Source organism: Jaculus jaculus, chromosome 12 (genome assembly GCF_020740685.1).
Source record: "Jaculus jaculus isolate mJacJac1 chromosome 12, mJacJac1.mat.Y.cur, whole genome shotgun sequence".
NCBI classification, from domain to species: Eukaryota; Metazoa; Chordata; class Mammalia; order Rodentia; family Dipodidae; genus Jaculus; species Jaculus jaculus.
The window spans coordinates 43,985,752-44,011,214 of record NC_059113.1 but is presented as its reverse complement, the minus strand read 5'-3'; the positions used below and the strand labels follow the sequence as shown (position 1 = coordinate 44,011,214).

General features: G+C 39.1%; 1 protein-coding gene across 4 annotated transcripts in view; it reads left to right on the top strand.

The window, feature by feature from the left end:
* Positions 1-25,463, top strand: part of Csmd1 (CUB and Sushi multiple domains 1) — a 1,843,561-nt gene that overhangs the window by 1,701,770 nt on the left and 116,328 nt on the right. For all 4 annotated transcript variants that reach the window (XM_045131039.1, XM_045131041.1, XM_045131040.1 and 1 more), the window contains 5 exons: positions 13,230-13,418; positions 17,900-18,077; positions 19,783-19,928; positions 20,674-20,754; positions 21,995-22,108. In XM_045131039.1, the coding sequence (XP_044986974.1) occupies positions 13,230-13,418; positions 17,900-18,077; positions 19,783-19,928; positions 20,674-20,754; positions 21,995-22,108 (708 nt within the window). The remainder of the gene's footprint in view (positions 1-13,229; positions 13,419-17,899; positions 18,078-19,782; positions 19,929-20,673; positions 20,755-21,994; positions 22,109-25,463) is intronic.

The following is a 25,463-nucleotide window of genomic DNA, read 5'->3' as shown; positions in this document are numbered from 1 at the left end:
GACAGTAGCACAGGATTTTTGCATCCAGAGAGGAATTCCATAAAGATGCAGCAGATACCAGACCTGTGAATTCCAACTTTTGGATTCTTACCTGATTTAGCAAAGAACTGAAGAGAGCAAAACTCTGATAAAGGTAAACTATGATGTATGAGATTGATTTTAGGGAGAATTATAATCCAGGAGAAGGATAGCTGAAGGACAGTTGAGGGGAAAATTGTCCTCCTGGCTCAGCAACAAAGGGAAAGGGGTGATGGAGATAATCTCCTCCATAGAAATTCTCTCAGGAAAAAGCCTTTGGAGAAGTCTCTCTCTCTCTCTCTCTCTCTCTCTCTGTCTCTCTCTCTCTCTCTCTCTCTCTCTCTCTCTCTCTCTCTCTCTCTCTCTCACACACACACACACACACACACACACACACACACACACACACACCATATGGGAATCAAAGCAAGAAAGAGCAGACCTTCACCTTCAGACACACATAGAGGATGAGAAAGCCTAAGGAATAGGGAGGTAGTGAAGAACTCGGGGCTTAAAGAAAGATCACACATGTAACAAGGCATATAAAAACAAGACAGGAAAGTGCCCCCAAAAAGCACTTGGTAAGGAAGAGGGCTTACCAAACCAAGGACCAGGAGAGTCATAATGAACATCCAAAAGAGGATGACATACACATGCCAAGCCCATTTATATGGGTCAGACATCAAATCAGGATGAGTCTTGTCATCAGGCCTGCATAAAAAGGAGGGGCTTGATTGGCTGGTTGACTCAAGGGGCTGACTCAAGAGGTGCTAGCCCACCCTGGTGTGCAAAGAGGAGGAAGAAGCAGAAGTTGCTGCCAGGAACTTGGCTTACAGCCATCTTGGGTGAGATGGGTTTAGATGTGGGTTCTCCTGCCTCGGTAGGCAAGGTGACCTCAATGTTGTCCTTGGGCCTTTGTCTGTCTGACTGCCTATCAAAAGCTATCTTTCTCCTGTTTCTTCATCAGCAAGACACAAAGGTGGCTGTGGAACTTATCTAAACCCCCTGGCAGGGCCCTCTTCTATCAAGACTCCCCAGAAGCACTGCAACATGGAGAGGGTCCTACTCTTCCCTTTTCAGGACATCTGAACTGGGCTGGAGTTCTACCTTGCCACTGGATATGGAAGGGGGCATGCAGGGCTATCTTTGCCCACTTTTCTTGATTCCCAACATCACTTCCTGTGGCCATTTAAAGTTCAGTTTTTATATTCATAGATTTAACTTTAAAGCAATTAGGTCAGCCTCAAAAAGCAAAGAAGATATGAAAAAAAAAAACTCAGATAAATCCAAAGTTCTATTATTCAGGCACCCCTGCTGTCTTTCTGAGATAACTTAGTACTTTAGCATGGCTTTTCTTCCAGGTTGAAATCCTGACCAAGTTTAAGCAGCATTGTGAAGTTCGCAGGTATCGCTGATTGGGGTGTTCTGATCAGTTCCTAAGTTTTCTTATTGTTTTTGCTTTATTTATTATTATTTTGTGATTTCTATTATTAGCTTGTGTGTGTGTGTGTGTGTGTGTGTGTGTGTGTGTGTGTGTGTGTAAGTGGTGTATGCCCCTGTATGTACCCTTTGGTATACCATAAGCTCATCTGCAATGTGTGTCACTAGCCTGTGGTGACCAGAGTGGAACATCCAGTGTTCCTCTCCTTTGCTCTTCTTCCTAGTCTTGTTTCTGAGTCAAAACTCTTTTTAGTGGCACTAGCACTCACGGGGGCTCCATCAGGGTCTCTGCCACCCTGCAGGAGTAGGGTTACAGGTGCATGTGGCAATACCCATCTTTGTAGGTGGGATATATATGGACATTTGAACTGAGATCCTTTCAGACCCTCATGCTAGCACAGGATTTTGATGAAATCTTATTTTATTTTTTTTTATTTCCTAAACACCAACCTGTTTTTAGGATTGTTTAGTGTCTAAGAATTTCCTGCACACATAATGTAATTTAATTGGGAGCAAAAAACAACAAAAAAAACCTTTAAAATAACCAAATATTTAAAGCCCTTCCATACAGTATTGATTACTTAAATAGAATTTCTGATTCAAGGATTACATTTTCAGACACCACTGTACAGGAGAAGTCTTTACAAAGGGCACCACCCTCATACTGGAAGAAAAGCATAGGATTATTGGTGCTGGGACCTGGGAGTTACTTATCAAGAGGACACTTTCCTACCTGGAATGTTTTTTTTTAAGGTGCTGATGTGAGTCAGGAGTGATAAAGGAAGTCTATAGTTTGTACCCCGCACTGTGGAGGGTATGACTTTTATGGTTGGGGCTTGAGTTTCCTTTTGCCTAGAATTCTGTTTCCAGCCCATTGATGCTGGGCTGGCTACAGGATTCCAGGTGTCTCCAATCTAGGCTTCCAACCTATGTAGAACTGCCTTGGTAGAAAGCATGGTTCGGTTTGTGTACCTTTCCTGAGTAGAACTTCACCATCTCAGGCCTGTGAAGTTGATTACTTGTGACAGACAGACTTGAACCTTGCCAGTGTAAACCACTTCCTTCCCCAATGGTGCTCTTTTGGATCCATGGAAGTACTTTTAACTAATGTATTCCAAAGTAGGTTCTTAAGATGGTTATAAACTGAGCGCCGGATAAGAGCTGAAAGAGGACCACAGGTCTCATGTTTACTAACAAGTTCATCCAAAGGAGAAGCAAGAGTGTCCAAGTTTCAGGACAGCAATAGGCCACCAGATATAACTGCCGATCCAGCCCTGGTCCTTGCCTTCCAGTCAGAAGAATTCTCTGTGTGCCTGGATGGCTCAGAAATAAGGTCCTTTTTAGCCCCAGGACCAACCCAGTGGCAAACCATTTACAGGGCTTTTAAAGCATCTCAAAGGAGAAATTTTCTAAAAGGAAGGGATGTTAGGAGCCCAGAGTGAAGAGACTATTCTAATCCAGTTGGCCCCAATGCTACTCTATGAAAAACACACACATAGAAGTTCCTCCACCCCTTGGCCTTTTGCCCTATTGCTCCTTGACCATGTATAGTTGCTACACATCCAGTGTCTGGTCCACAGTCAGATAAAACATGGGGTTGGAACTCAGAAAAGCAGGCAAACACAGCAGTGAGGGACTGAGAAACTGCAGGGTATCAACCTGTCTTCCCACACCTCCGGTGGGAGAGGTCTCCAGAGGAAAAATCTGCATAGTGACTTTGATCAGATCTTATAACCTTAAAGATGTAAACTGGGCATCTTACTGGGGATGAGTCCCATTGCCACACTCAAATGTGCATGTAAGAGCTTGACTGGGTGGTGGGCCAGAGGACAGTGAAGACTCAGAAAGAGCTCAGCAACACGAAAAGCTGGGGAGGGAAGCTTGAGAAAAGTCTAGGAGGAAAAAGGGGAAGTTGCTCCTTATCAACACCTTGGATCAGACAGGAGTTCCCCTCTAGTATAATCAGGGTAGTGCAGTATCCATGTTCTTTTTTTCTTTTTTTTCTTATTGTTGTTCCTTGTCCCTGACTACCTGTAAAAGTGACCTTATTCCTAATCTCTATCAAAATCACTCACACTTTGTTGGGCCAATTCATATCTAAATGATTTTAGAGGAGAAATTGTCACCTGATACAATCAAAAAGTGAGTTAACAGTTCAAATTCCCTTCAAATTGCTTTTAGTCATTTTAAATATATCCTGGAGATGTACTCCCAACCCATTTAAATAACAGAACTGTAAAATCACAGCATTTTTGGACATGGAAAAATGAAGGGTAGTCTTTAGTACGAGTGCCATGCTTCTCTCAATTCTATGTGTCATGTTTTGACCCCCTTTGCTCCATTACAGCATGAACATCATTGATTATCATCTTAACATTGGCTACTAGATAGTGAATTTCTATATTATCATGATTTTAATTTCTGAGCCAAAAAGAAGAGAATTATGCAACTATATATGTCTCAAGTCATTGGCTGCCAAGTGATGGCCTGCTAAAGTAGACACAGCCCTTTGGAGAAGTGCTTCGCATTTTCAGTTTCCTTGATTCTGCATCCAGTGTTCCACTTTCCTTGTAGGAACTGCAAAACTCAAATACAGATTCTCTTTCTACTACTGTTTGCCATGTTTGATTATTCTTGTTTTCTCTCAATATTTCCCAGGCCACTATGTCTGCATAAAATCTACTAATTTTTCTAACTCAAGGAGAATGACAATCAACCCCATACAAAGCATGTGTTGGACTCATGTAGAATGGAAGTCACTCATTATTATAGTATATAATTTTAACATTTAGAATTAGATGTCACATAGTTTCTGAGATACTTGTAGCGCCACTTTCCCTTTCTCTTGCATGTCAGCATCTGGAAGTGTTTGGCTACCTTCTCCCATGGGTGACATGCCTGGGCGATTGGGTAAAGGCTCTGCTAGGTGTGACAGGTGAGGGGTGGACTGGGTTCCCTTGTGGCTTTGCTCACTGATGTCATCTGCATGACCTTCTAGTGTTGGACTTGTGAATATGCTAGAAGAACAAACTTCTGTTTGGCTGAGGAAAACATTTCATTCTTCTCTCACCTGACTTAATTTTCCACATTAAAAAGACCACTGCCCTGCATTTTTCATTGTAATTAATTTATTCTGAGATATATTAAAATCAGTTAAATAACAAAGAATGACATCATGAGACTGAGGTTTGTTAATTTCTAGTAGGCTCTCATTTCTAACAAGGATGAGTATAAAGTAGTTTACCAGTATTTGTCACTTTAAAAAATTTAGAAATGGTCTTGATTTATGTCACATGAACATTCCCAAGTTCAACTTCATGTTTATAAGGTAAGATTATAATTAACAACTCATAATATGCATATATCATCATACAGACAATTGCTGTCATTTACATTAACTTTAAGCTGTACACCTTATTATTAACTTTGTCATGTATTTATGGCTACATAAATGTCAAGTGATGCCAGTAGTTTTAGCTGCCTTGAAGTTAAGTGACTTGACATAGGACTTTGCTAAATAAAATGAAACTCAAGGACCACATTTCTAAGCCAAGAACTGGAAAATAGATGATTGTATGTAGATATTTATCAACTGGATAGATATTAATGGGCAAATAAAACAGACAATGACTACATGGTTCCCTTGACTGTCGCGCTGAGCACTTAGGATATTACAGTGGGTTTAAATACTAGAGTGATGGATAGGAATGATGGCTATTAACACAGATTCACATAGAGGGTAAGGCACTGTAATAAACTAGCTTATTTCTGTAGTATTTTAATAGGTTGCTTGGTATTGAAATTTTTTAAATGGTTGTGAAATCTTGGCATATTGAGAATTTTAGTAATTTTCATTTTTTTTTCCTTTTTTATTTTTACACTTTACTCTTTCTCTCTTCTCTGCATTTATTCTTTTTCATGTCCATTCCTTATCTCTCCTACATTACAAAGCATATACTTCAATAGAAGCAAGAATTGTTCAATGCTGAAAATCTTAAAGAAAATATTATATGCTTTAGCCATGAGAAGAAAAACCACTTTCCTTATTCAAAGATTCAGAGAGAGAGAGAGAGACTCTGAATCTTTGAATAAGGAAAGTGGTTTTTCTTCTCATTTCCTGCCATTTTTTTCCAAGGTGATATTCTTATCCATTTTGAGTTATCTGGAGATGCCTAGACAAGAACTTTCCTTGCCCATTTCATCCCAATGCATAAGTCAATCTCTCAACATGAAGCTCTTGGTAAGAATGACTTCACGTATAAATTATCCCAAAGGTGAACATCAAGGGGTTGAGTCAGTTCCCACCCTTTCCAGGGTATCCTTTTTCTGATGGGAAAAAAAAAAAAAAAAATGGCTGACAAGTAGTGATTCTCTCAGCTCAGGCACTGGTCTCTTGAGGAAGAGATGGTAAGGGTTTCCTGCATGACCACATTCCTCCTGCAGGGCCTGTAGTTTGCTTGCTTGGAAGAAAAAAAAGAAAAAAAGAAAAAAAAGAAAAAGAAAAAGAAAAGAAAAGAAAGAAAGAAAGAAAAAGAAAACATAGTTCCAGTCACATTCACCCTCCACTCCCTTCCACGTTCTCTGGAGCAAAGGTCTTTCAGGTCCAAATGAAGTCATTCTATAACATGTGGGTTGTTTCATTTCCTTTGCTGGATGAAAGCAGGAAATGAGGGCCAGACAGACGGTCCAGGGGTTAAGGTGCCTGCCTACAAAGCCAACAACCTGGGTTTGATTCCATAGGACCCACATAAAGCCAGATACACAAGATGGTATATACACCTGGAGTTCCTTTATAACAGCTAGAGTCCCTGGCATGCATTCTTTCTCTATCTCTCTCCCTGAAAATAAATAAATAGAAATATTATCAAGCAGGAAACAAAATTGTGGCCTCAGTGTGAGCAGCAAATTGGTTATAGGAGCCCCTGTGGAGGCTTAGAACAGGCCTGAAGATCTGGAATGTGCTGTACTCCTAGGCTTCATCAGTACTTACTATGACCATGTAATTCACATAATCTTACAGACAACAAATATATCCCAAACATGAGAGCCAGGATCATGCCTGTGGCTATGAAGAAGGGGAGAAATCAATCCTTGCCATTAAGTTCAGTTAGTGTAAGAAACCTCTGAGCTTTTGTGTATGTCTATTTAAAAACTCCATGGACCATCATCTGTAGCTTGAATGTTATTAACAAAGAGAAACAGGCTGAAGAGATGGTTCAGTGATTAAGAGCATTTCCTATGTAAGCGTGGGGGGCTGAGAAGGCCAGAGCTACCACAAGCATTCAATCTCCAGGACCTACATAAACAGCTAGACATGGTGACACACAATTCTGAGTCTAGTCTTATGGGGAGCAGAGATCAGAGAATCACCAGGGCTTGCAAAGAGGTGGGGGATGATAATATTCAATTTCTGAAATTAGTAAGAGATTCCTGCTAAAGTAAGGATAGGCAGAAGAGAGGCAGTGGTCCCCTCCAGCTGCTGTAGTGAGCACACCCCATAGCAAGTGATCAAACACTGGGTACTGCATGAGAACATACATGAGCATATGAGAGAAAGGAAGAGAAAATAAAAGGGAAGAGAAACCATTTTTACTATTAGAATGGCCTGTGGCTGTTGAGCTTCAAATCAGAAGTGACAAGCTAAAAGGCCACTTCAACATCTCCTTTCATTCCTGTCACAAAGGCCAATTCCAGGTGTCATAATGACTACTCTGAAGGAAACTTGATTGTCGTTTTACATTGCCCAACAAGCTGTATAACAAAATCAAGGAAGTGCATTGTGATACAATTTACTATCGCACTGGTGTGTGTGCACATGCGTGACCATGCTAAAGGTGCTAAATGAACAGTCATCCAGGATATCTATGAACCATAACCATGTTTGTATTGCAATAATTAATGCTGTGTAAAACTTAACCCAAACCCTCACCTCATCCCCAAGGCACTGCTAACTCACCCATGAACTTTCTGGTGTGAAATAGTTCATATTGCATAGAGTTTAATTTCATTCAACTACTCTGGAATTGACAATCAGCTTTTCACTTTGCTTTGTTTCTTACAGATATGAGCAATCATATTTGATGTTAGATAATACATTTCTATATCAGATTTACAATCAGTTGTTTAAGGTTCGATGTAGATGGTTGTTCAATAAGTGCCTGCATTGACATTCTCGGCTCAATCACTAATTAAAAATTGAAGGCACACAGAGTAGCAGGAGACTACTACCAGGCCTCTGATTGAGTACTCTCATATCTGGTCTGGTATTCTGTTCCAACATGTGTTACCATAGTTTTCTAAGCGCATATATATATATATATATATATATATATATATATATATATATATATACATACACATATATATATATAGTCTTATACATTAGATATATAATATAATTTTATATATATTATATATATTATATATATTTATATACATATATAAATATATGTATATTTTTATTATATATGTATATATATAAATATATGTATATAATAATATAAAATAAATATATGTATATAAATATGTGTATATATATATTATATATTTTATATATTATATATATTTACATACATTATATATATATATAAAATCTTATACATTATATATACATATTATACATTATATTTACATTTTTCCCATAAGAAAAAGGATGCCCTGGAAAGGGTGGGAACTGACTCAACCCCTTGATGTTCACCTTTGGGATCATACATACATGAAGTCATTCTTATCAAGAGCTTCATGTTGAGAGATTGACTTATGCATTGGGATGAAAGGGGGAAGGAAAGTTCTTGTCTAGGCATCTCCAGATAACTCAAAATGGATCAGAATATCACTTTGGAAAAAAAAGGATATCTGCAGAAGCACATGCATTTCATGTACAAATTATATCTGTGCCTATAAGGAGCAGCTAGTGTATATATACACATACATACATACATACATACATACATACATACATACATACATACATGTTGGAACAATGTTCTTACAAAGCAACCAACAATGAGGTTCATGCCTTCAAGCCTTTAAGGAACTATTTTAGAGATATGCTTGTTTCTTAAGAATTTAAATATGCTTTTCTGCTTGGACAATTTTAGATTTTTGTCCTTGCAGTATGGTATTATGTAGATTTCAACTGTCCAATATCATAATATGGAAAAGAAACTAAAAACCATTCCTCAGAGCCACTGTCTGAATGCTAGGTGGCAAATCCCATTTCATATTGAGAGTTGAAAGTGTGTTCTCTTTCACAAATCATCCTTCCTACTATGAATCCATTAGTGAAGATTGCTTGCTGGGCTTACTGATCCAGAATAAGTACATTTTATATCAAGTTCCTTTCTAGTGGTCTCAGTAGGATGATGTTATCATCTAGCCACACCAAAAAGCAGCACTAGGGCACTAACATTTTAGCAATTAAATCTTTTATTCATATTTCCTAAAATGGCTAATCACAATTGCACAATGTATGAAGCCAGCACATTATCTTTATCCTGAGTGCTAAAGACCACCTGTAAGAAAAAGCATCAACTAAGTAAAAATGTAGCGTTTATTAGCCTATAAAATAATGGTTTCATAATGACATCTTCAGACATGAAAATTAGTTATATTCACGTTTTCTCCTCCTCTCCTCTTGCCTGTCCTCTTCCTATCCTAATAGTACCCTCTGCTTCATGTCACCTGTTTGGGGGGGGGAATGGGGGATGTATGCATGCATACATATTTAAGTCTCAACTCTGCTCATGAGAGCAAAGCTAGAGTATTTCTATTTCTGAGTTGAGATTTTTTCACTTAACATGATGAACTCCAGTTCCATCTGTTTTTTCCTGCAAATGGCCTAGTTCAATTCTTCTTTCCATATGAGTACAGCTTCACTGTGCATGTGGACAACTTTTTCCTTATCCATACATTAGCAGGTGGACACTGAGGCTTTTTGCCTATTGAGAACAGTGCATCTATAAGCATGGGCATATATCTATTCCAAGGGATATGAGAGTGCTAGTTGCAACAAGAATTTCATATCTTCCATTTATCATATGTGAAGTGGTCTATAGTACTCAGGGTTATTACAAGCAAAGTAAAATTTTTTCTCTTTCAGAATTGTACTCTTTCACACAATGAACTGAACTTATTTTCACTGTGATTTTGTGACGAAGTAGAATGTATTATCATCCTGGGAAAATAGAGAGGTGATGCTGGGGACCACTGGATACCAACTCACCCAAGGATCAGCTGGTGGCGGGCTGTGCAGGGTCAAGCTCTGGCTTCTGGAGTATGTGCCCTCTTCTTATAGAGGACCTTGACACCACTCCACTTGGGACCGTTTGGGACCTTGACTAAATCCTCTTCCCAGCTCACGTCCCTGTAGAAGCCAAGGCCAGGAGTTCTTTTGGGTTGTTCATTACTCTGGCATGTCTTCTACTTTCTGTTTTCTTTCACTCAACAGAAATGAGAATTGTTCTTCCATTAGGCAATACATGCCAGAAATGTCTCAAACTGCATGTACAGTAATTATTAAATCCAAGTGAAGTGATCACTCAGCTTTAGGATTTCTTTGACCTCTCAACTAGTTCAGGTTATCAGTTGTAAGTATTCTTTTGATGTAGGTGGCAGAAATAAGGAAATATGCATTCATATATATACACATACATACAGATACACTTTTTTCACAATGGTTTTCATCCTGATAAACCCAACCTAAACTGTGTATTACCAGATGTATAAGGTGGTTCATCCATCTGGAGATCCTTTGCAGTGGCTAGGGGCCCTTGGCATGCCTATTCTCTTTCTTTATAACTCATCCTTCTCCATATCTTTCAAATAAATAAATACAATATTTTAATGTTTTAAAAATGAGTGTATAGCAGAGGAACTTTACCTCCTATTGACAAGAAATAAAGGGAGAGAGGACCAGACTAGGTAGCTGATCTAGCTCTCAGAGGTACCATCCAGGGACCTACTTCTTCCAGTAATGCGCCACCTACCAAAGTTTCTACAACTTCCAAGAGGCACCACCAGCTAGGGACTAAGTGTGAAAAGACATGGCCTATTGTGAGCTTGATTTTCAAACCACAAGTCTGTAACACTGTAAGTAAAAATTGGCATTAATATACCTCATGTGTGGAGCATCACAGCTTAGCTACACAACACACTGTACAATGTGGGTTGTTTCATCTATGACTATAGGGCTGGCTAGGACCGCTGGATTCCTGCCAATGTCAAGCATTACCAGAGAAAAATCATACCACACATCACAGGCAAGAAAAGTATCTGAATTAAAATCTTAAAATATGTCCTCATTTCCACACCACTGTAAATTTGAATCATATTACATAAGAAATATATGCATGCATTTATGTGCATATGTGTGCATGTGTATGCACACAGCTAGAGGAAGATATAACATTTTAGTTAATCAGTATTTCTGAGACTATGTTTCAGCTATTATTTGTTTAGATATTTGGATGAGTTTAATGAAAATAATGCTGCGGTTAACATATTTAAACACTGACCTTTTTCTTCTTTGCTATTCTCATGGTAGAGATTTCTGGAAATAGTATTACCAGGGTAAGTATTAAAGGTTTCTTGTAAAGGATTATGGCCAATTATGTCACCATAACTGAGCTATCCGCATGACCTATTAACACTACACATTGGTATTTAAATAGAAAATATGCAATGCCAGTACTTTATTAAATAACATGCTATTAGTAATAACAAACTACAGAACACTTAACTTGCTACAGGATACTTAACATTTGGCCAGCATTAGTCAAGACACTCTTCCACATAGCGTGTGCACCAAGTCCTTCAGATTACAATTCAAAGTATGCTTACCTGATGTTTTCCCACAGAGTTCCACAGATTCTTTCAGGAACAAGGAGATACTTAGCCTAAGATGCAACCCAATTTATACTCAGAACTTTGCTCACCTCCTAAGATCGACTTTGTATCTCTCCTCCAGTCTGAAGAGTATACATACTTACTATTGACTATTTTATTTATTTCCACTTGTCAACTGATTCTTTTCTCCATACAGTTTTATCTTTGCTCATTTTTTCCTATGGTCTGGTTTCAGGACATGAACAAAGAAAGACAGAAAGTCTAAAAATTGTATGGCACATATAGCATGCATCATGGACAGTGTAATTTTTCAAGACTTATTTATAAACTTCAAAGCTTCATATTCACCTCCAGTGGTGTCAGTGGGCATATAAATTGCAGTTTCCACTTTTATTTCAAGAATTTACTCCATCCTTTCCATTATTGAACTACTTTCAGTTGACTGTGAGGCACACCCAGGTGACTATTCTCTTTAACTAGGTTAGGACAATGGGCAATGAGGGTCTTTCTTGGGCTGTGGTGGGTACAGTTTAGTCACTATGAAAGAATACTTGGCACAGATATATTTTTTTTTTTTATTTTTATTTACTTATTTGTTTATTTGAGAGGGAAACAGGGAGAGACAGAGAGAATGGGTGCACCATGGCCTCTAGCCACTGCAAACAAGCTCCAGAGGTATGTGTCACCTTGATGAAACAGAATCTTAAAGGAGAAAGGCTCAATTTAGATCATGTCTTCAAAGCATTCAGTGCAAGATTGCTTTTCTCTATGTGCTTGGACAGAACATAATGATGGCAGAAGCGCCACAGAAGGAGGCTATTCACTTCATGATGGACAGAAAACAGAAAGAGGAAGGAACCCAAGATAGATATAGCCTTCAAGTTCATACCTACAGTGATATACTTCCCCCAGCTAGACCCCGCCTTCCAAAGTTTCTAACACCTCCCAAAATTGTGCCATCAGTTCCCATCAACACATGAGCAGGTAGGTGACATTGTATCTTCACACCACAACAGTTTCCATTAGGATTTCCTGAGCAAGGTATTGAGTAGTTTTCTTCCCAGCTGGGCCTGCAACAAGGCTTGGTGTTGGATAAGAAATGAATACTTGCCATTTTTACATACAGGGTGACTTCAGAGATAAAAACGATATCAGCACATATAAAAGAATAATGCACAGAGACTCATTTAGCTTTAAGATTGCAATAATAAACCTTGAACATGATTTATGGATTAGCTAGCTTTTGCTAAGTCATAGGCAAATATTTGAATCACCCTGACTGTGAACAACATGTATTATCATATCTACACTCTATTCCAAGGCACACAGATATTTCAATGATAAATCATAATAAACCAGTATCATAGAAATTATGCTGGCAGTAATTTCCTTTATAATTCTACTGTTCGACTTTTCTAGGGAAAAGATGAAATGGGTTTCCCTATTGTATTTGTACTAAATAGTCAAGTTAAACAAAACAACTGCAGTACTAGGTTTCTGGTTAGCAGCACTCTAAACAGCAGCTCTTCTCTTAAACAAACAGAGGAACACTGGGCCCATGTTGAGTCAGCATTTTTTGTAGGGCCCATTTCATTATTTCTATTACTTTCTAAATTAACACTATCATTTCTTCCCAAAGTAAACATTGTCTGATTTTTTTTTTTTGGTATATGCTGTAATTCTTATGACGTATAGAATATTTATTCACTGCATGCAGTTATAATACTGACTAATTGTAGCTGCTTTTCACTCATTTAGAATGGTACCAGACTAAAATGTTCAAGCACATGAACAAATGGGATATATTTTTCCTTCAAACCTGAACAAAATCCAGAGTCTATCCTTAGGAGCTGCCTACCTCCTCTCCACTCCAGACCCACCCAGGGCCTGCAGAGGAACTTGATAATGTTCATTTGTCTTTTCAGCCTATGAGTTACAGAACTGTCCAGACCCACCTGCCTTCCAGAATGGCTTCATGATCAACTCAGACTACAGTGTGGGCCAGTCAATCTCGTTTGAATGCTACCCTGGGTACATCTTGCTAGGCCACCCTGTGCTCACATGCCAACATGGCACCGACAGGAACTGGAACTACCCTTTCCCACGGTGTGATGGTAGGTTCTTCATCTGTCTTTGGGAACATTTGCTTCTACTGGGAATCATTGTACCTTTACCATTGAATAGACATATACAATAATTCACTTGATTTCTTCAACAAACATTTGTTGATAATATCTTGCACTATAATTATCTAACTATTTCAGGAATATTTCACATACCTGAAAGTTACAAAATTTAAACAGTCCTTACTCCTATGGTAATTTTAAGAATACTAAAGTGTTAAACACAAATAGTTATGATACACCAGACACAGCACCCTGTAGAGATGAACTACAGGCACAGAACATGGGCCATGGAAGGCAGCATTTAGCTTCACAGTGGTTTCATCCAAGTACAAGGCAAGGAAGGAAAATGGTTCATATTGATTTTTTGTAATTTGTTTAAATTCTATAATAACACCATACTGCATTTGCATTTCAAAAAATAGTTTATTTTCATACTGAGCATTGAAACCTCATATCATTTTAAGCTCAGAGATTGAGAACACCTCAGGTAGAAGGAGATGGAGTAACACTGTTCTGCTTAGGCATGGCTTCTTGACACTTATGGTAACTTAGACATTTCTGCAATACCAAGCTAGAATAAATTTATGAAGTAAGGCATTTAGAAGGAATGCATATGTAACAGAAATAACATCCTACTACTATAGACCCAGTATCTTTAATGAAAAGAATTAATGAAATTACCAATTCTGTGGGCCTCTGAAATTTCTGTGTGGAATAGGGGAGACATCTAGCTCTTTCTGACTTTCTGCTGAAGAGGAAGCCATAGAGCTAGCCAGTGTTCAGTTTTTCACCTCTGTTTTGCATTCCATATCATTATAAGAACAAATATAAAACTAAAATCCCATAGTGATATTGAAAACTTCTAATAATTTCACTCCATATAATATTTAAGAAAAATAAATTTTGTAAAACTAATGATATCAGTAATGTGTCTAAGTTTCTTATTTCTCATGAAGATGCTTTAACAAATATTTGACTGGATTTTCCATTTAAAGACTATATTATGGGCTAGATAAGGCTTAGTGAAACATGAGAAATTCCATGGATTCAACTCCTACCATGTGAAAGTAAAACAAAATTATCACTACCAACAAAAATGCTCATAGTTACAGCCATAAATTACTTTGAATTAATCAGAATTATAACCATTCTTAGTTGTAATTTTCCCTCAAATTCCTTGACTTTATTTGTAAATGGTTAATTTTTTGGTTTGAAATCAATATTGAAGAAAAATTAATGATTTAACTTTACTGCATTTTGATCTCAGTTTTCAAATATAGAGACAATTTCTGGCTTAGAATTATGTTGTCAGTCTAAAATTAACTCAACTTCTCTATTTCAGTGTAGTTTAAATGAGGAGCCAAATGTCCCAGCTTAAAGTTTAAGCCTTCATCAAGAAACTCACACACTAGAAGCTGTTACTCTCATCATTACAGTGTAGGTCAAGGAAAATAGGCTACAGTCATCTAAGGGAAAGATACATAGAATATGAGAGGGTCTATGGCTCTCCAGGATTAACACAGCAACATGAAAACCTACTAATTCCAATGCCAAACATTTCAATGAGGACTCTGTGTATAGAAGGAATGACTAACTGATCCCACTTAGGCAGCCAGCACTGTGAGTGCCAAAGGTCCCAGATGGTCTTTCTGTTCAGATTCAGCCCCATGCCATCAGAGAGACTCCCGAGTAGTCTAAGACTACCTCCCAGAAGAAGGACCAGACCTCTTGCCAGAGGTCTACACAAGAAATTTCAGAATACATCACTTCTGGGTCCATAGGCTAAGTTCAAGTACAACATCATGTTTTTCTCCTTACCAATAACTTCATGCACTGAGCTAAAAACATTAAACATAAGATCCATATAAAATCATACCACAATGTCCATTACATGCAATTAGAGGCACTGTATGAAGGGTTTTCTAAGAAGCATTTAATATATTGTAATATCACTTTCTCATGTAGGATTGCATTTTGATTAACTAAGCACTGAATTTTATAGTCTTTTTTATAGTTTTGGGGATAGGGTCTTGCTATAGCCCAGACTGACCTAGAATTCACTATGTAGTCTCAGAGGGGCCTTGAACTATGAGTGATCCTTCTACTTATGCCTCCTGAGTCATCCTTGTTTCTTAAGAATGATGGACTACTGAGAGGTCCACTTGTGTACACCTCAAACAGTCCAGAGCCCCCTGAGTGGTAGTCTGATACCCTTGTCTAGCCTGTTCTTTACTTCAGCCAACTTTCATCTGCTGCACATGCTAAGGGTCTTGGAAGCCATGGCCAGCCGAGTAGAATGAGTCACACTGTAGGTGGGCAGATTGGGATATGTGATGCCATGGAAGTAAGAGTTAAAGAAGGATTTAACTGAGTAGGTGGTGATGTTGAGCTGGGTTTCCAAGAAAAGATAAGGAGAAGAGATAGGAAATAAAGTGTGAGGCTTTTCATGTAGAACCCTTACACATGAGCTCTGAAGGGGAGGCATGCACCACCCTCAAGGGCCAATAGCTGGCAAGGACAACATGACAAGAGGCCCATCCACAGAACCTGAGTCTCCTCTGTCCTGGCCCCAAACACTGGCTTTCAGAAATGAGGCTCTGAGGTTGGGGTGGGATTTCTCAACTCAAAAATCCACTTAGTAATTTTACTTTCAAATTTCTAGAATGTTCTGCACTGACTGTTCTGCCATTCTGTTTGGAGCATCCTTGATTGAAATTGACACATAACTCATTAATTTGGCCATTCAGCATCTTGGGCATCGCATCTGCCATAATCTTAGATTGTCATCGAACTTTTTACTGACTATCTTTGTGTGTGTGTGTGTGTGTGTGTGTGTGTGTGTGTGTGTGTGTGTGTGTGTGTGTGTGTTGTGTGTGTGTGTTGTGTGTGTGAATGTGTATGGGCACACATGAGTACATGTGAGGTTAAAGGTTGATGTTAAGTGTGTTCCTAATCCTTCTTTACCTTACTGTTTGAGTCAGGGCCCCTTGCTAAGTCTAGAACTCCGAAATCTAACTAGACTAGTTAGCCGGGGATCCTCCTGTATCTTATAAGCATGTGCTACCTCATTCAGCAGTTTTATAAGTTTCTAGTATTTAGCCAGGCATGGTAGCGCATACTTTAATCCCAGCACTTGGGAGTCAGAAGTTGGAGGATCACCATGAGTTTGAGGCCAGCCTGAGACTACATAGTGAATTTCAGGTCAGCCTGGGCTAGAGTGAAACCCTACCTGAAAAAATAGAAAAAAAAGGTTTTTGTATTTATTAATTTTGATTTTTTTGGTGTGTGTATTACATGTATGCTTACTGTACTCACATTTGTGTAAAGATGTGCATAACGCATGAACTCACATACGGAGGCTTCATTCTTCTGATACAAAATCTCTCACTAAACCTATAGCTAATTTTTGGCTAGAAAGGCTGAGAAGTGGGCTGAGTGATACTCTTATGTCTTCCCCCTTTAGCACTGGTGTTACATTATGACCACACCTGGCTTTTTACATGGGTGATGGGAATTGAAATCAATTCCTCATGTCTGTATGGCAGGCAGTTTATTCACTGAGCCATTTCCCTAACCCTCTCTTCCTGTTCACTGTTTACCGCGTGTGTTGTCTGTCTGTCTGCCTGTCTGTGTGTCTATACTGTCCCTAAATTCTAAGATTATTTTTATGGTAAGTTAATATTCATAGAAGACTCCTTATTTTCATGGACTCTCTGTCTCATTTGTGTATGTCTGTATGTATGCATGACTTTCAGTCTGTGCCTGAGGCTAGTATATCATCATATGAAATAAAGCCTGAATTTCAAGCTTGTCAAGTTGATCTAATATGTGGTCATTTCACTTTTCTAAAAGAAAAAAAAAGTCATTTCCATGGCAACAATAAATGTCCATCTGTTAAGTGCAATAAAAAACAGCGAATTGTGATTCTCCGTGTAGCTGAACACTGGTAGATTTAGAAGTATTTTTTAAATACCACTTACATAAATTTATCTTACTTCTTCAGGTATAGATTTGCAAAGAATTGATAATGTCTTTGTTTCAAGGAAAATAGGCTTAGATGCCACTCTTTCAGCCAGCTTAAATGGGCTTTAGTTTAGGGACTTAAAACAAAAATGTTCCGTTCTATATAATTTCTATATAATCCATGGCATGGGACAGTCCGATGGATTATCAGCTCAGCCACAGGCAATGAGTGACAGGAGTTTTTAATCGCATGGGAATGACTCTCCTGAAGGGATTTGGCAGATTTGAAGAATATATTAAGTGGGACTGAGATAACTTAGCTTAGAAGTAGAATTCTGCTGAAGTCTCAAGATTTTTTAGGTGAACAACTTTGACAAAGTGGTCACTGAGGTATATCTCACAATTATTTCTACCCAGGAAACATTTATGCTAAAAGACAAAGGGGACTTTGGAATATTTACCTACTTTCTAAGTCTTAGGCTTATTTCCAGTTTTTTCCTTTACAGCTCCCTGTGGGTATAATGTGACATCCCAGAATGGCACCATTTATTCCCCGGGGTTTCCAGATGAGTACCCGATTCTGAAGGACTGCCTGTGGTTGGTCACGGTTCCCCCAGGACATGGAGTTTACATCAACTTTACTTTGCTGCAGACGGAGGCTGTTAATGATTACATCGCTGTCTGGTATGAACCTTTGAGGGAGGAGCAGTCCCGGCTGGTGCTGGCCTTTTCAGATATAATATCACTTCTCTCTCCTTTGTCAGATTACTTATTGGAAAAGAAATTCACCAACCATATCTAGATATACAGAAAGTTTCAATGAATGCATTGGGGCCTGCAATAGGACAGAAATAGCCAGAATTCATGTAGATATATGGAATAGACCAGGGTGATTTATTTCACATATTAACTAATGAACTAATTATCATTTTTTTGAGAGAGGGTCTCATTCTATAGACCAACCTGGCCTGAAACTTATTATGTACCTTATGTTAGCCTCAAATTGGTGGAGATCTTATCTCAGCCTCCTGAGTGCTGAGATTATAGGTATGTGCCATCACACCTGGCTTATTTCATACTTTTAAGGATATTGTATTTATTTTTCTTCTAAAATAAAATGCGTGAACATGGCAGGGCCCATCCCCAACCTGTAAATACCACAGGCCTGCTTTCTAAAGAGACTGTCAGGGGAATCCAGGCCTAGATGGGATGAACATGTTGCTTTGGCTCTCTGCTTAATCTGGTTTGTAAGAATGACAGCCTCTGCCTTTTTGGTTTTGAGGTGGAAGCTAAGGGGGAAATCCAGAAAATGATGATTCTCCCTGTAGTATGATGAGAGAGCTATAATGTACTCTTGGGGTGTATGCAGAGCACTGCTATTGGAATAAACTTCCTAAACACCAATGAAAAAATGGATGTGGCAAGTATGTATGTAATGCGAATATTTGTGTGGTATGTGATATGTGGTGTATGCCTGTACTTGTATCTGTTTGTGTGATGTGATGTATATCTGAATGTATATGTGTTTTTATGAGTGCAAGTGTCTACATCATATGTCCATGTATGTCTCTGGGTACAAGTGTGTGTCTACTGTGCACCTGTAACTGTTGTATGTCTATATGTCCACTTGTATGTGAAGTGTGTTTGTGTACATGACATGGATGAACTCTTAAGAGCCCACAGAAAGAGTAAGAATTAGTCACTATAAGCAGGAGCAGATGACCTTACAATCATGTTAAAAATTTGGGACTAGAACCTAAGTACGATGTGTCTTCATGTAAGAGATTTAAGGAGTCACAAGCCTGGATTTTGGTAGCAGCAAAAGCAGCACTGGGTGACATGCAGCTTAGTGGAGCCACTGGAAGACACCTTCTGTGGCTTCAGCAACAAGTCTTGCAAGGAGTGTTAAGGAGCCAAGCCAGTCAGTGACTGTGGGGATGAGCAGCAGAGGATTACCAGAGCCAACCAACAGCATCACTGTGGGGGCAGCAGGTTCACAGAGATTAAAGTGTGTGTTGACAAGGGAAAGTCAGCCAGTGTTGACTGCCCAAGGTCAGGATGCTAATGGGCAGGGAAAAACAGCAGTATGGGAAACATGCTGAATACTAAGCATATTGCCTCTAAGCGCGGGACCTCGGGGCTGTTCTAACTCATTATTATTCTAAAAACTGTTTTCATTCATTTGAAAAACTTTTCATAAATGAGTCTTCATTAAATGGTCCCAATCACATGAACACTTAAAATTTGGCCACTTAAAGGAAGTTGCAGTCACCACAGTCAGCCTGACTGGGTGAGCCCAGCTACTCTTCCCATGTCCACCCAGCTCACATGTGGGCTTCATGGGCCTCTACTGTCCATGGTTCTGCTTCAATGACTGTCTATTTCCCAGGGATGGTCCTGACCAGAATTCACCTCAGCTTGGAGTTTTCAGTGGAAACACCGCCCTGGAAACAGCATACAGTTCCACCAACCAGGTCCTGCTGAAGTTCCACAGTGACTTCTCCAATGGTGGCTTCTTTGTGCTCAACTTTCATGGTCAGTTGACTTCCACCCCATGGCTAAGACAGAGAGGTGGTAGAAGTTCCCCACATACAGTGCCCACCCATCCTGTGTACTGTCTCAGAGCCAGAGACATGGTCCTGTATGAAAGCGGGAGATTTCCTGGAACCCATCTATGCTTCACATTATCTTTGCTGTCGTTTCATGGCATGAGGCCATCCTTTACAGAAAGTTTGGATTGATTCCTACATAAGTGTAAATGAAGCTGATGTAGAGACCATCACAATACACTCAGAACCTTGTACAGATTTTTGAGAACCTGACTCTAAAGAAGTATCATAGAAAATAATACAATAAGCAATGGGGGCAACAGCAATTTCATGATGACTTTGAGAATGACCTCTGAGCAGTAGGGCACCATAACCATCCTGTTCTCATAGAGAATGACCCTAAGGACTTCCTCAGGAAAAGACATGGATAGGATCTATCTAATCTATGACCAGACTTGGGGACAGGCCATATTGTCAAATTCTAACCAGAGAGGCTAAATTTAGATGTTACTTTTTTTAATGGAGACTTCTGTTTTTTGAGCTCAGAGCATTACTGTGCATTTAACAATCATGGGAGAATTGGAACTGCAAGATTTCTAACAAGAAGTGATAGGCACATGTGGCTGTTTTGGTGAACATGGCATAGTAACTTATGGAAGACAATCTGTGATGTTGCCCCTTATTTGGCAAAGGTGACCACAACTGTTATCATGTTTTTCATAATCTATCAGCATTTCAGCTAAAGAAGTGCCCACCTCCTGCGGCAGTGCCCCAGGCTGACCTGCTTACCGAGGATGAGGATTTTGAAATAGGTAAGCTTCCTTCATTCCACCCAATGGTGTTTGGCTTCCTATGACATCTTCTGCTCATCTTTACACAGACCTGTAACCCTCAGGGAAACTACCCTCATGAGAAATGAACCCAAAGAAGATATTTTCCATTTATTTTCATGGATTTTTTGTTATAATTCCTCAAATGTTCTTTTCCCATTTGCAAATTTTTCCCTCAGTGGTATTACTGTTTCGTTATTTGAATGTATTTTGAGACTTCTTTAAGCAGGTTTTGGCCTTTGGTTAGGGAAACATGTTACTAACCTTGAGGAAGAACATGGTCATTTGAAGTTTCCACAAGATCATCCTCCTTTAAAACTGGGAATTTCACTGATAGGCTAGAGTTGTAAGAAATCCTGCTGCATTGTTTTCACCAGTGCTTAATACAAAGTAATATCTGGTCATGTGAAGGAACCAGCCATGTCCCATGGAGGCTGCATAATTGTGACAGGGATTTCTCAGCCCCAGTTAAAAGTGCTTCTTCCTCTTGCCACACTCCATTTAAGACTACTAGCCAAATGATGTGTCCTAGTTCCTGTTCTGCTCACAAAGGCTTAGCTAATTGACACATGCTGCAACTTAAGTTAGCAATGTGGCAAGCCCTATCCGCTATACTAAAGACATTCCATCATCCTACACTACAGCCTTCCTTAGAACCTTGGTAACCTACTCTTGGCTGATCTATCATCTATTTTAAGGGGCAATGGATAAGTGTTGTTATTAATCAAGGAAGAAAATAGCCACATATCACAACATTGTTAATATTAAATTTACTAAATTGGGCTGGAGAGATGATTTAGTGGTTAAGGTGTTTGCCTGTGACCCATGTGGTTGCCCATGAAGTGGTTAAGGTACCTAAGGGCCCATGTTCAACTTTCCATATCTCACATAAGCCATACACACAATGGTAAGGCAAGTGTGAGAGTACAAATGCCCACTAGGTGGGGCAAGCTTCTGGAGTTCAATGTCAGTGGCTGAGACCCTGGTGTACCAATTCTTACTGTCTTAAAAAATAACATATATAAATTAAGAATTGAAAATGATATTCTCTGACAAGGGATACACACACACACACACACACACACACACACACACACACACACACTAAACGTTTTAGATGGATTACCCATTGAATTAATTCCTTATATAATCACAAGTATCATGCATCCACAACAATGGAATGTTCTAGAGGAACAGTTTCCCATTGTCTTAACTCTTTCAGGGGACTTTGTGAAGTACCAGTGCCACCCTGGGTATACCTTATTGGGGAGTGACACACTGACCTGCAAGCTCAGCTCCCAGCTGCAGTTTGAAGGCTCTCCACCCACCTGTGAAGGTATGCCCTGTTGGATCCTGCTGACTTTGTTGTTCTGTAAATCTCTGTCTGATGGTTTTGAACTCAACCCTTATGTATGCTGAGGCCCACCTTTCTCTGAAGTATCTGATGACCCTTTCTCTTTCAGCTTACCCTCAAAAGTAAATCTGTCACATAAAATAGAAAGTCATGTTTTTCCCCAGCAATTCATCATGAAAAGGGTCAAACATATGGCAAAGTTGAAATAACAATGATAATAAAACATCTGATATCCACCCCTGAGGTTCCCCTACAAGCGTGTACAACTCTTCTTTCCTTCATAATGCCTGGTTACTTTAATCCACCTGTCATTCTACCACATATTTTAGATGAATTTCAAAGGAAACTTTGTGCAGCTCAGGAATGTCCTTTCAATATTTGAGCTGAATAGAATTAGCTGGTGTTTTACATTTTTTTTTGTGTAAAATAGATAAACAATAAAATGAGCCCATCTCATGTTTTTATATAATTTTAAAATAATTGATTTATGCAAGGACTTGTATATTTACAATAAAATAACAGGACTTGGGCTGGAGAAATGGCTCAGTGGTTAAGATGTTTGTCTACAAAGATAAAGGACCTACATTCAATTTCCTAGGACCCACATAAGCCTTCTCCCTCTCAAATAAATAAAAATAAGATATTTTGAAAAAGAACAGGACTTGAAGCTGCATCCATTGGTTCCCTGATTATAATTCAATTAGATCATCCAAGCAATATAAATTAATGGGCGCCACTTTCAAGAATCCTGAAAGTAAAGAATGTTTGACAACTGTAGATAAGCTCAGACGACCCAAGTAAGTCAGAAACACTATGGGATCACCAAAAAAGTTTATAAAGTCATTTAAAACACTCATTATGCAGATACAGTGGCTTTAAGCAGGGCCCCCTCCGTTCTAGGAATCTGGATGTTACCATCCACCAGAAGGACTGAAGCGGCTGAAAGGGCCCAAAAGTAGAAGAACAGAGCCTGATCCTGGACTTGTCAAGTGACTGTGATAAGTCACTCACTCTTGCCACCATGCATAAGAGTGACAATCACCACTTTACATAGGAAAGGACTGTAAGCACTCTATTATCTCAACTGTGTTATAATGTCAATTGTCTATCACTTCAAAGGCAGTTTTCCAAATCTTGCAGCCATGTAAGGATTGTCTGGTGTCCAAAACATTCTTGGATAACATGATTAGATGAGGAAGCCTTGAGAAAGCTCTGGACAGTTTCTGTCATCTCAGTTTGGAATTGATAGCTACTGGCCCATCATAATAATTTAATTATTTTTTAAAATAATTATGGGGCAGGAAAGATGGCTTAGTGGTTAAGGCACTTGTCAACAAAGCCAAAGAACTAAGTTTTTATTCTCCATTACTCACTTGAAGTCAGATGTACAAGGTGGTGCATGCATCTGGAGTTTGTTTGCAGGGGCTAGAGGTCCTGGTGTGCCCATTCTTTCTCTTTCTCTCTCATAAATAAATAAAATATTAAATAATAATAATAATTTGAAAATTTCTGAGCATGGAAACCATGGAGATGAGAAACTGCTGAACTAGGAAAGAAGCCACCTGTCTTCTCCTGGTTCAGAATGAGTCTATGGAGAATGTCACTTCAATGGTAACTCCTCCTCGCCTTTCTTTAGCCGTCAGGGACCACACTGGCTAAAGTCAGGATAGCAGAGTCATTTTCTTGGGAAAAGTCAGTGTCTGTAACATTTTAGCCCAGTATCCATGATCTGCTAGGGATTCCCTGCTCAAAATGAAGGGGATATATGGCATTTACCTTTTGCAATTTCATGTAAAAGTTAACAAGCAGTCTTTTATATTTTCTTGCTGTGAAGCATGTGTATTGTGGTGTGATGAGTATATACAATGTATGCATACGTGAGCACCCCATGCTGCGCAGAAGCCAGAGGAGAACACAGCTACGTCTTCCTCGCATTGCTCATATGTATTTCTATCTTGAACTGTGGTCTCTCACTGAGTTTCCATTGTATGTTTTGGGTAAAACTGGCTCATCAACAAGCCCTAGTGATTCTCTAGTCCCTATTCCTTATAGAACTGGGGTTATAGTCATGTGTGGTCACACTCAGCCTTTTATATGGGTGCTAAGGAATTAAATTCAGGGTACATCGGGCCCGCTCAAGTCCTCTTGCTTACATGATGAGTGTCCTTGCCTGCTGAATCATCTTCTCAGCTCAAGCTGTCACACTGTTTAGGTACATTTTAATTGCAAATTCAGTTTGTCAGACTATAAGACTTGAAGAAAAAGTTGTCTTAGCTGGTTAATGAAAAAAGGCACACTCATTTAATTCACTTTCATCCTGAGTCTCTTGCTGTAAATTAACTTTACTGCATGCTAATTATCTCAATTCCCTATGCATGGGTGCCTTTACAGTAGCCTGGCATAGACATACCCTCTGCTCCTACTAGTGGTGAGACCTTGGCTCTCCTAGGACAGAGATTACTGCTCTGACTGTCTAGGGCTAGGCTAACCAACTATCAGGAGCAACTTCACTGATAGTTGAACTGAAAGGAGAATGGTCATAGCAGCTCATTATTTAAAGAGGGGAGAAAAAACACATTGGTCGCTGTCTTGTACCTAATCCTTAATCACTTAAGAACTTCATTATAAGCTTCCTTTATTTTTTAATTATTTGGTAGATTTAGTTGGGATCAAGTGAGGGACCAATCCCTTGGTAAATTTTTGTTGAGAGATTATGTTCAATTTGAATTCTTCTTCTTTGAACATCACCATACACTCTTATTTGTTCTACTCTGAAAACTGTCACTAATTTCAGGGGCACAGGAAGACCATAGGGAGATCTTGGGAAGTCCGCTACATGTACCATGTTAAATGCCATCTTTACTCAGAGAAAACAGAGTGTGTGTGAAAGAGAAATGTTAAAAGAGTACCCATGTTAAGGAAAATAAGTGTTTCTTTGGGGAATAAAAACATGAATACACCTTTGCAAGCAGGAAAGGGCACCAGGCACCCATAAAAGCAGGAGGGCTTCAGACAGCCTGCACTTCAGGTATTGAGGAAAGTACTGCATCTCTACCTAGGACTAAGCTGCTAAGAACGTTTTAGTGTCAAGTGGCTTCATCCTATGGCACTATGAGGAGGGGCTCTATTAATTACTTCTCTACTGCTGTGACAAAATACCTAACAAAGGCACCTTTTCCTAGCACTCAGGAGGCAGAAGTAGCAGATTACTGTGAATTCCAAGCCAGCTTGAGACTACATAGTGAATTCCAGGTCATCCTAGGCTAGAGTGAAATCCTACCTCAAAAAAACATAAACACAAAAATAAATAAATAAATAAATAAAGCAACGTAAGACA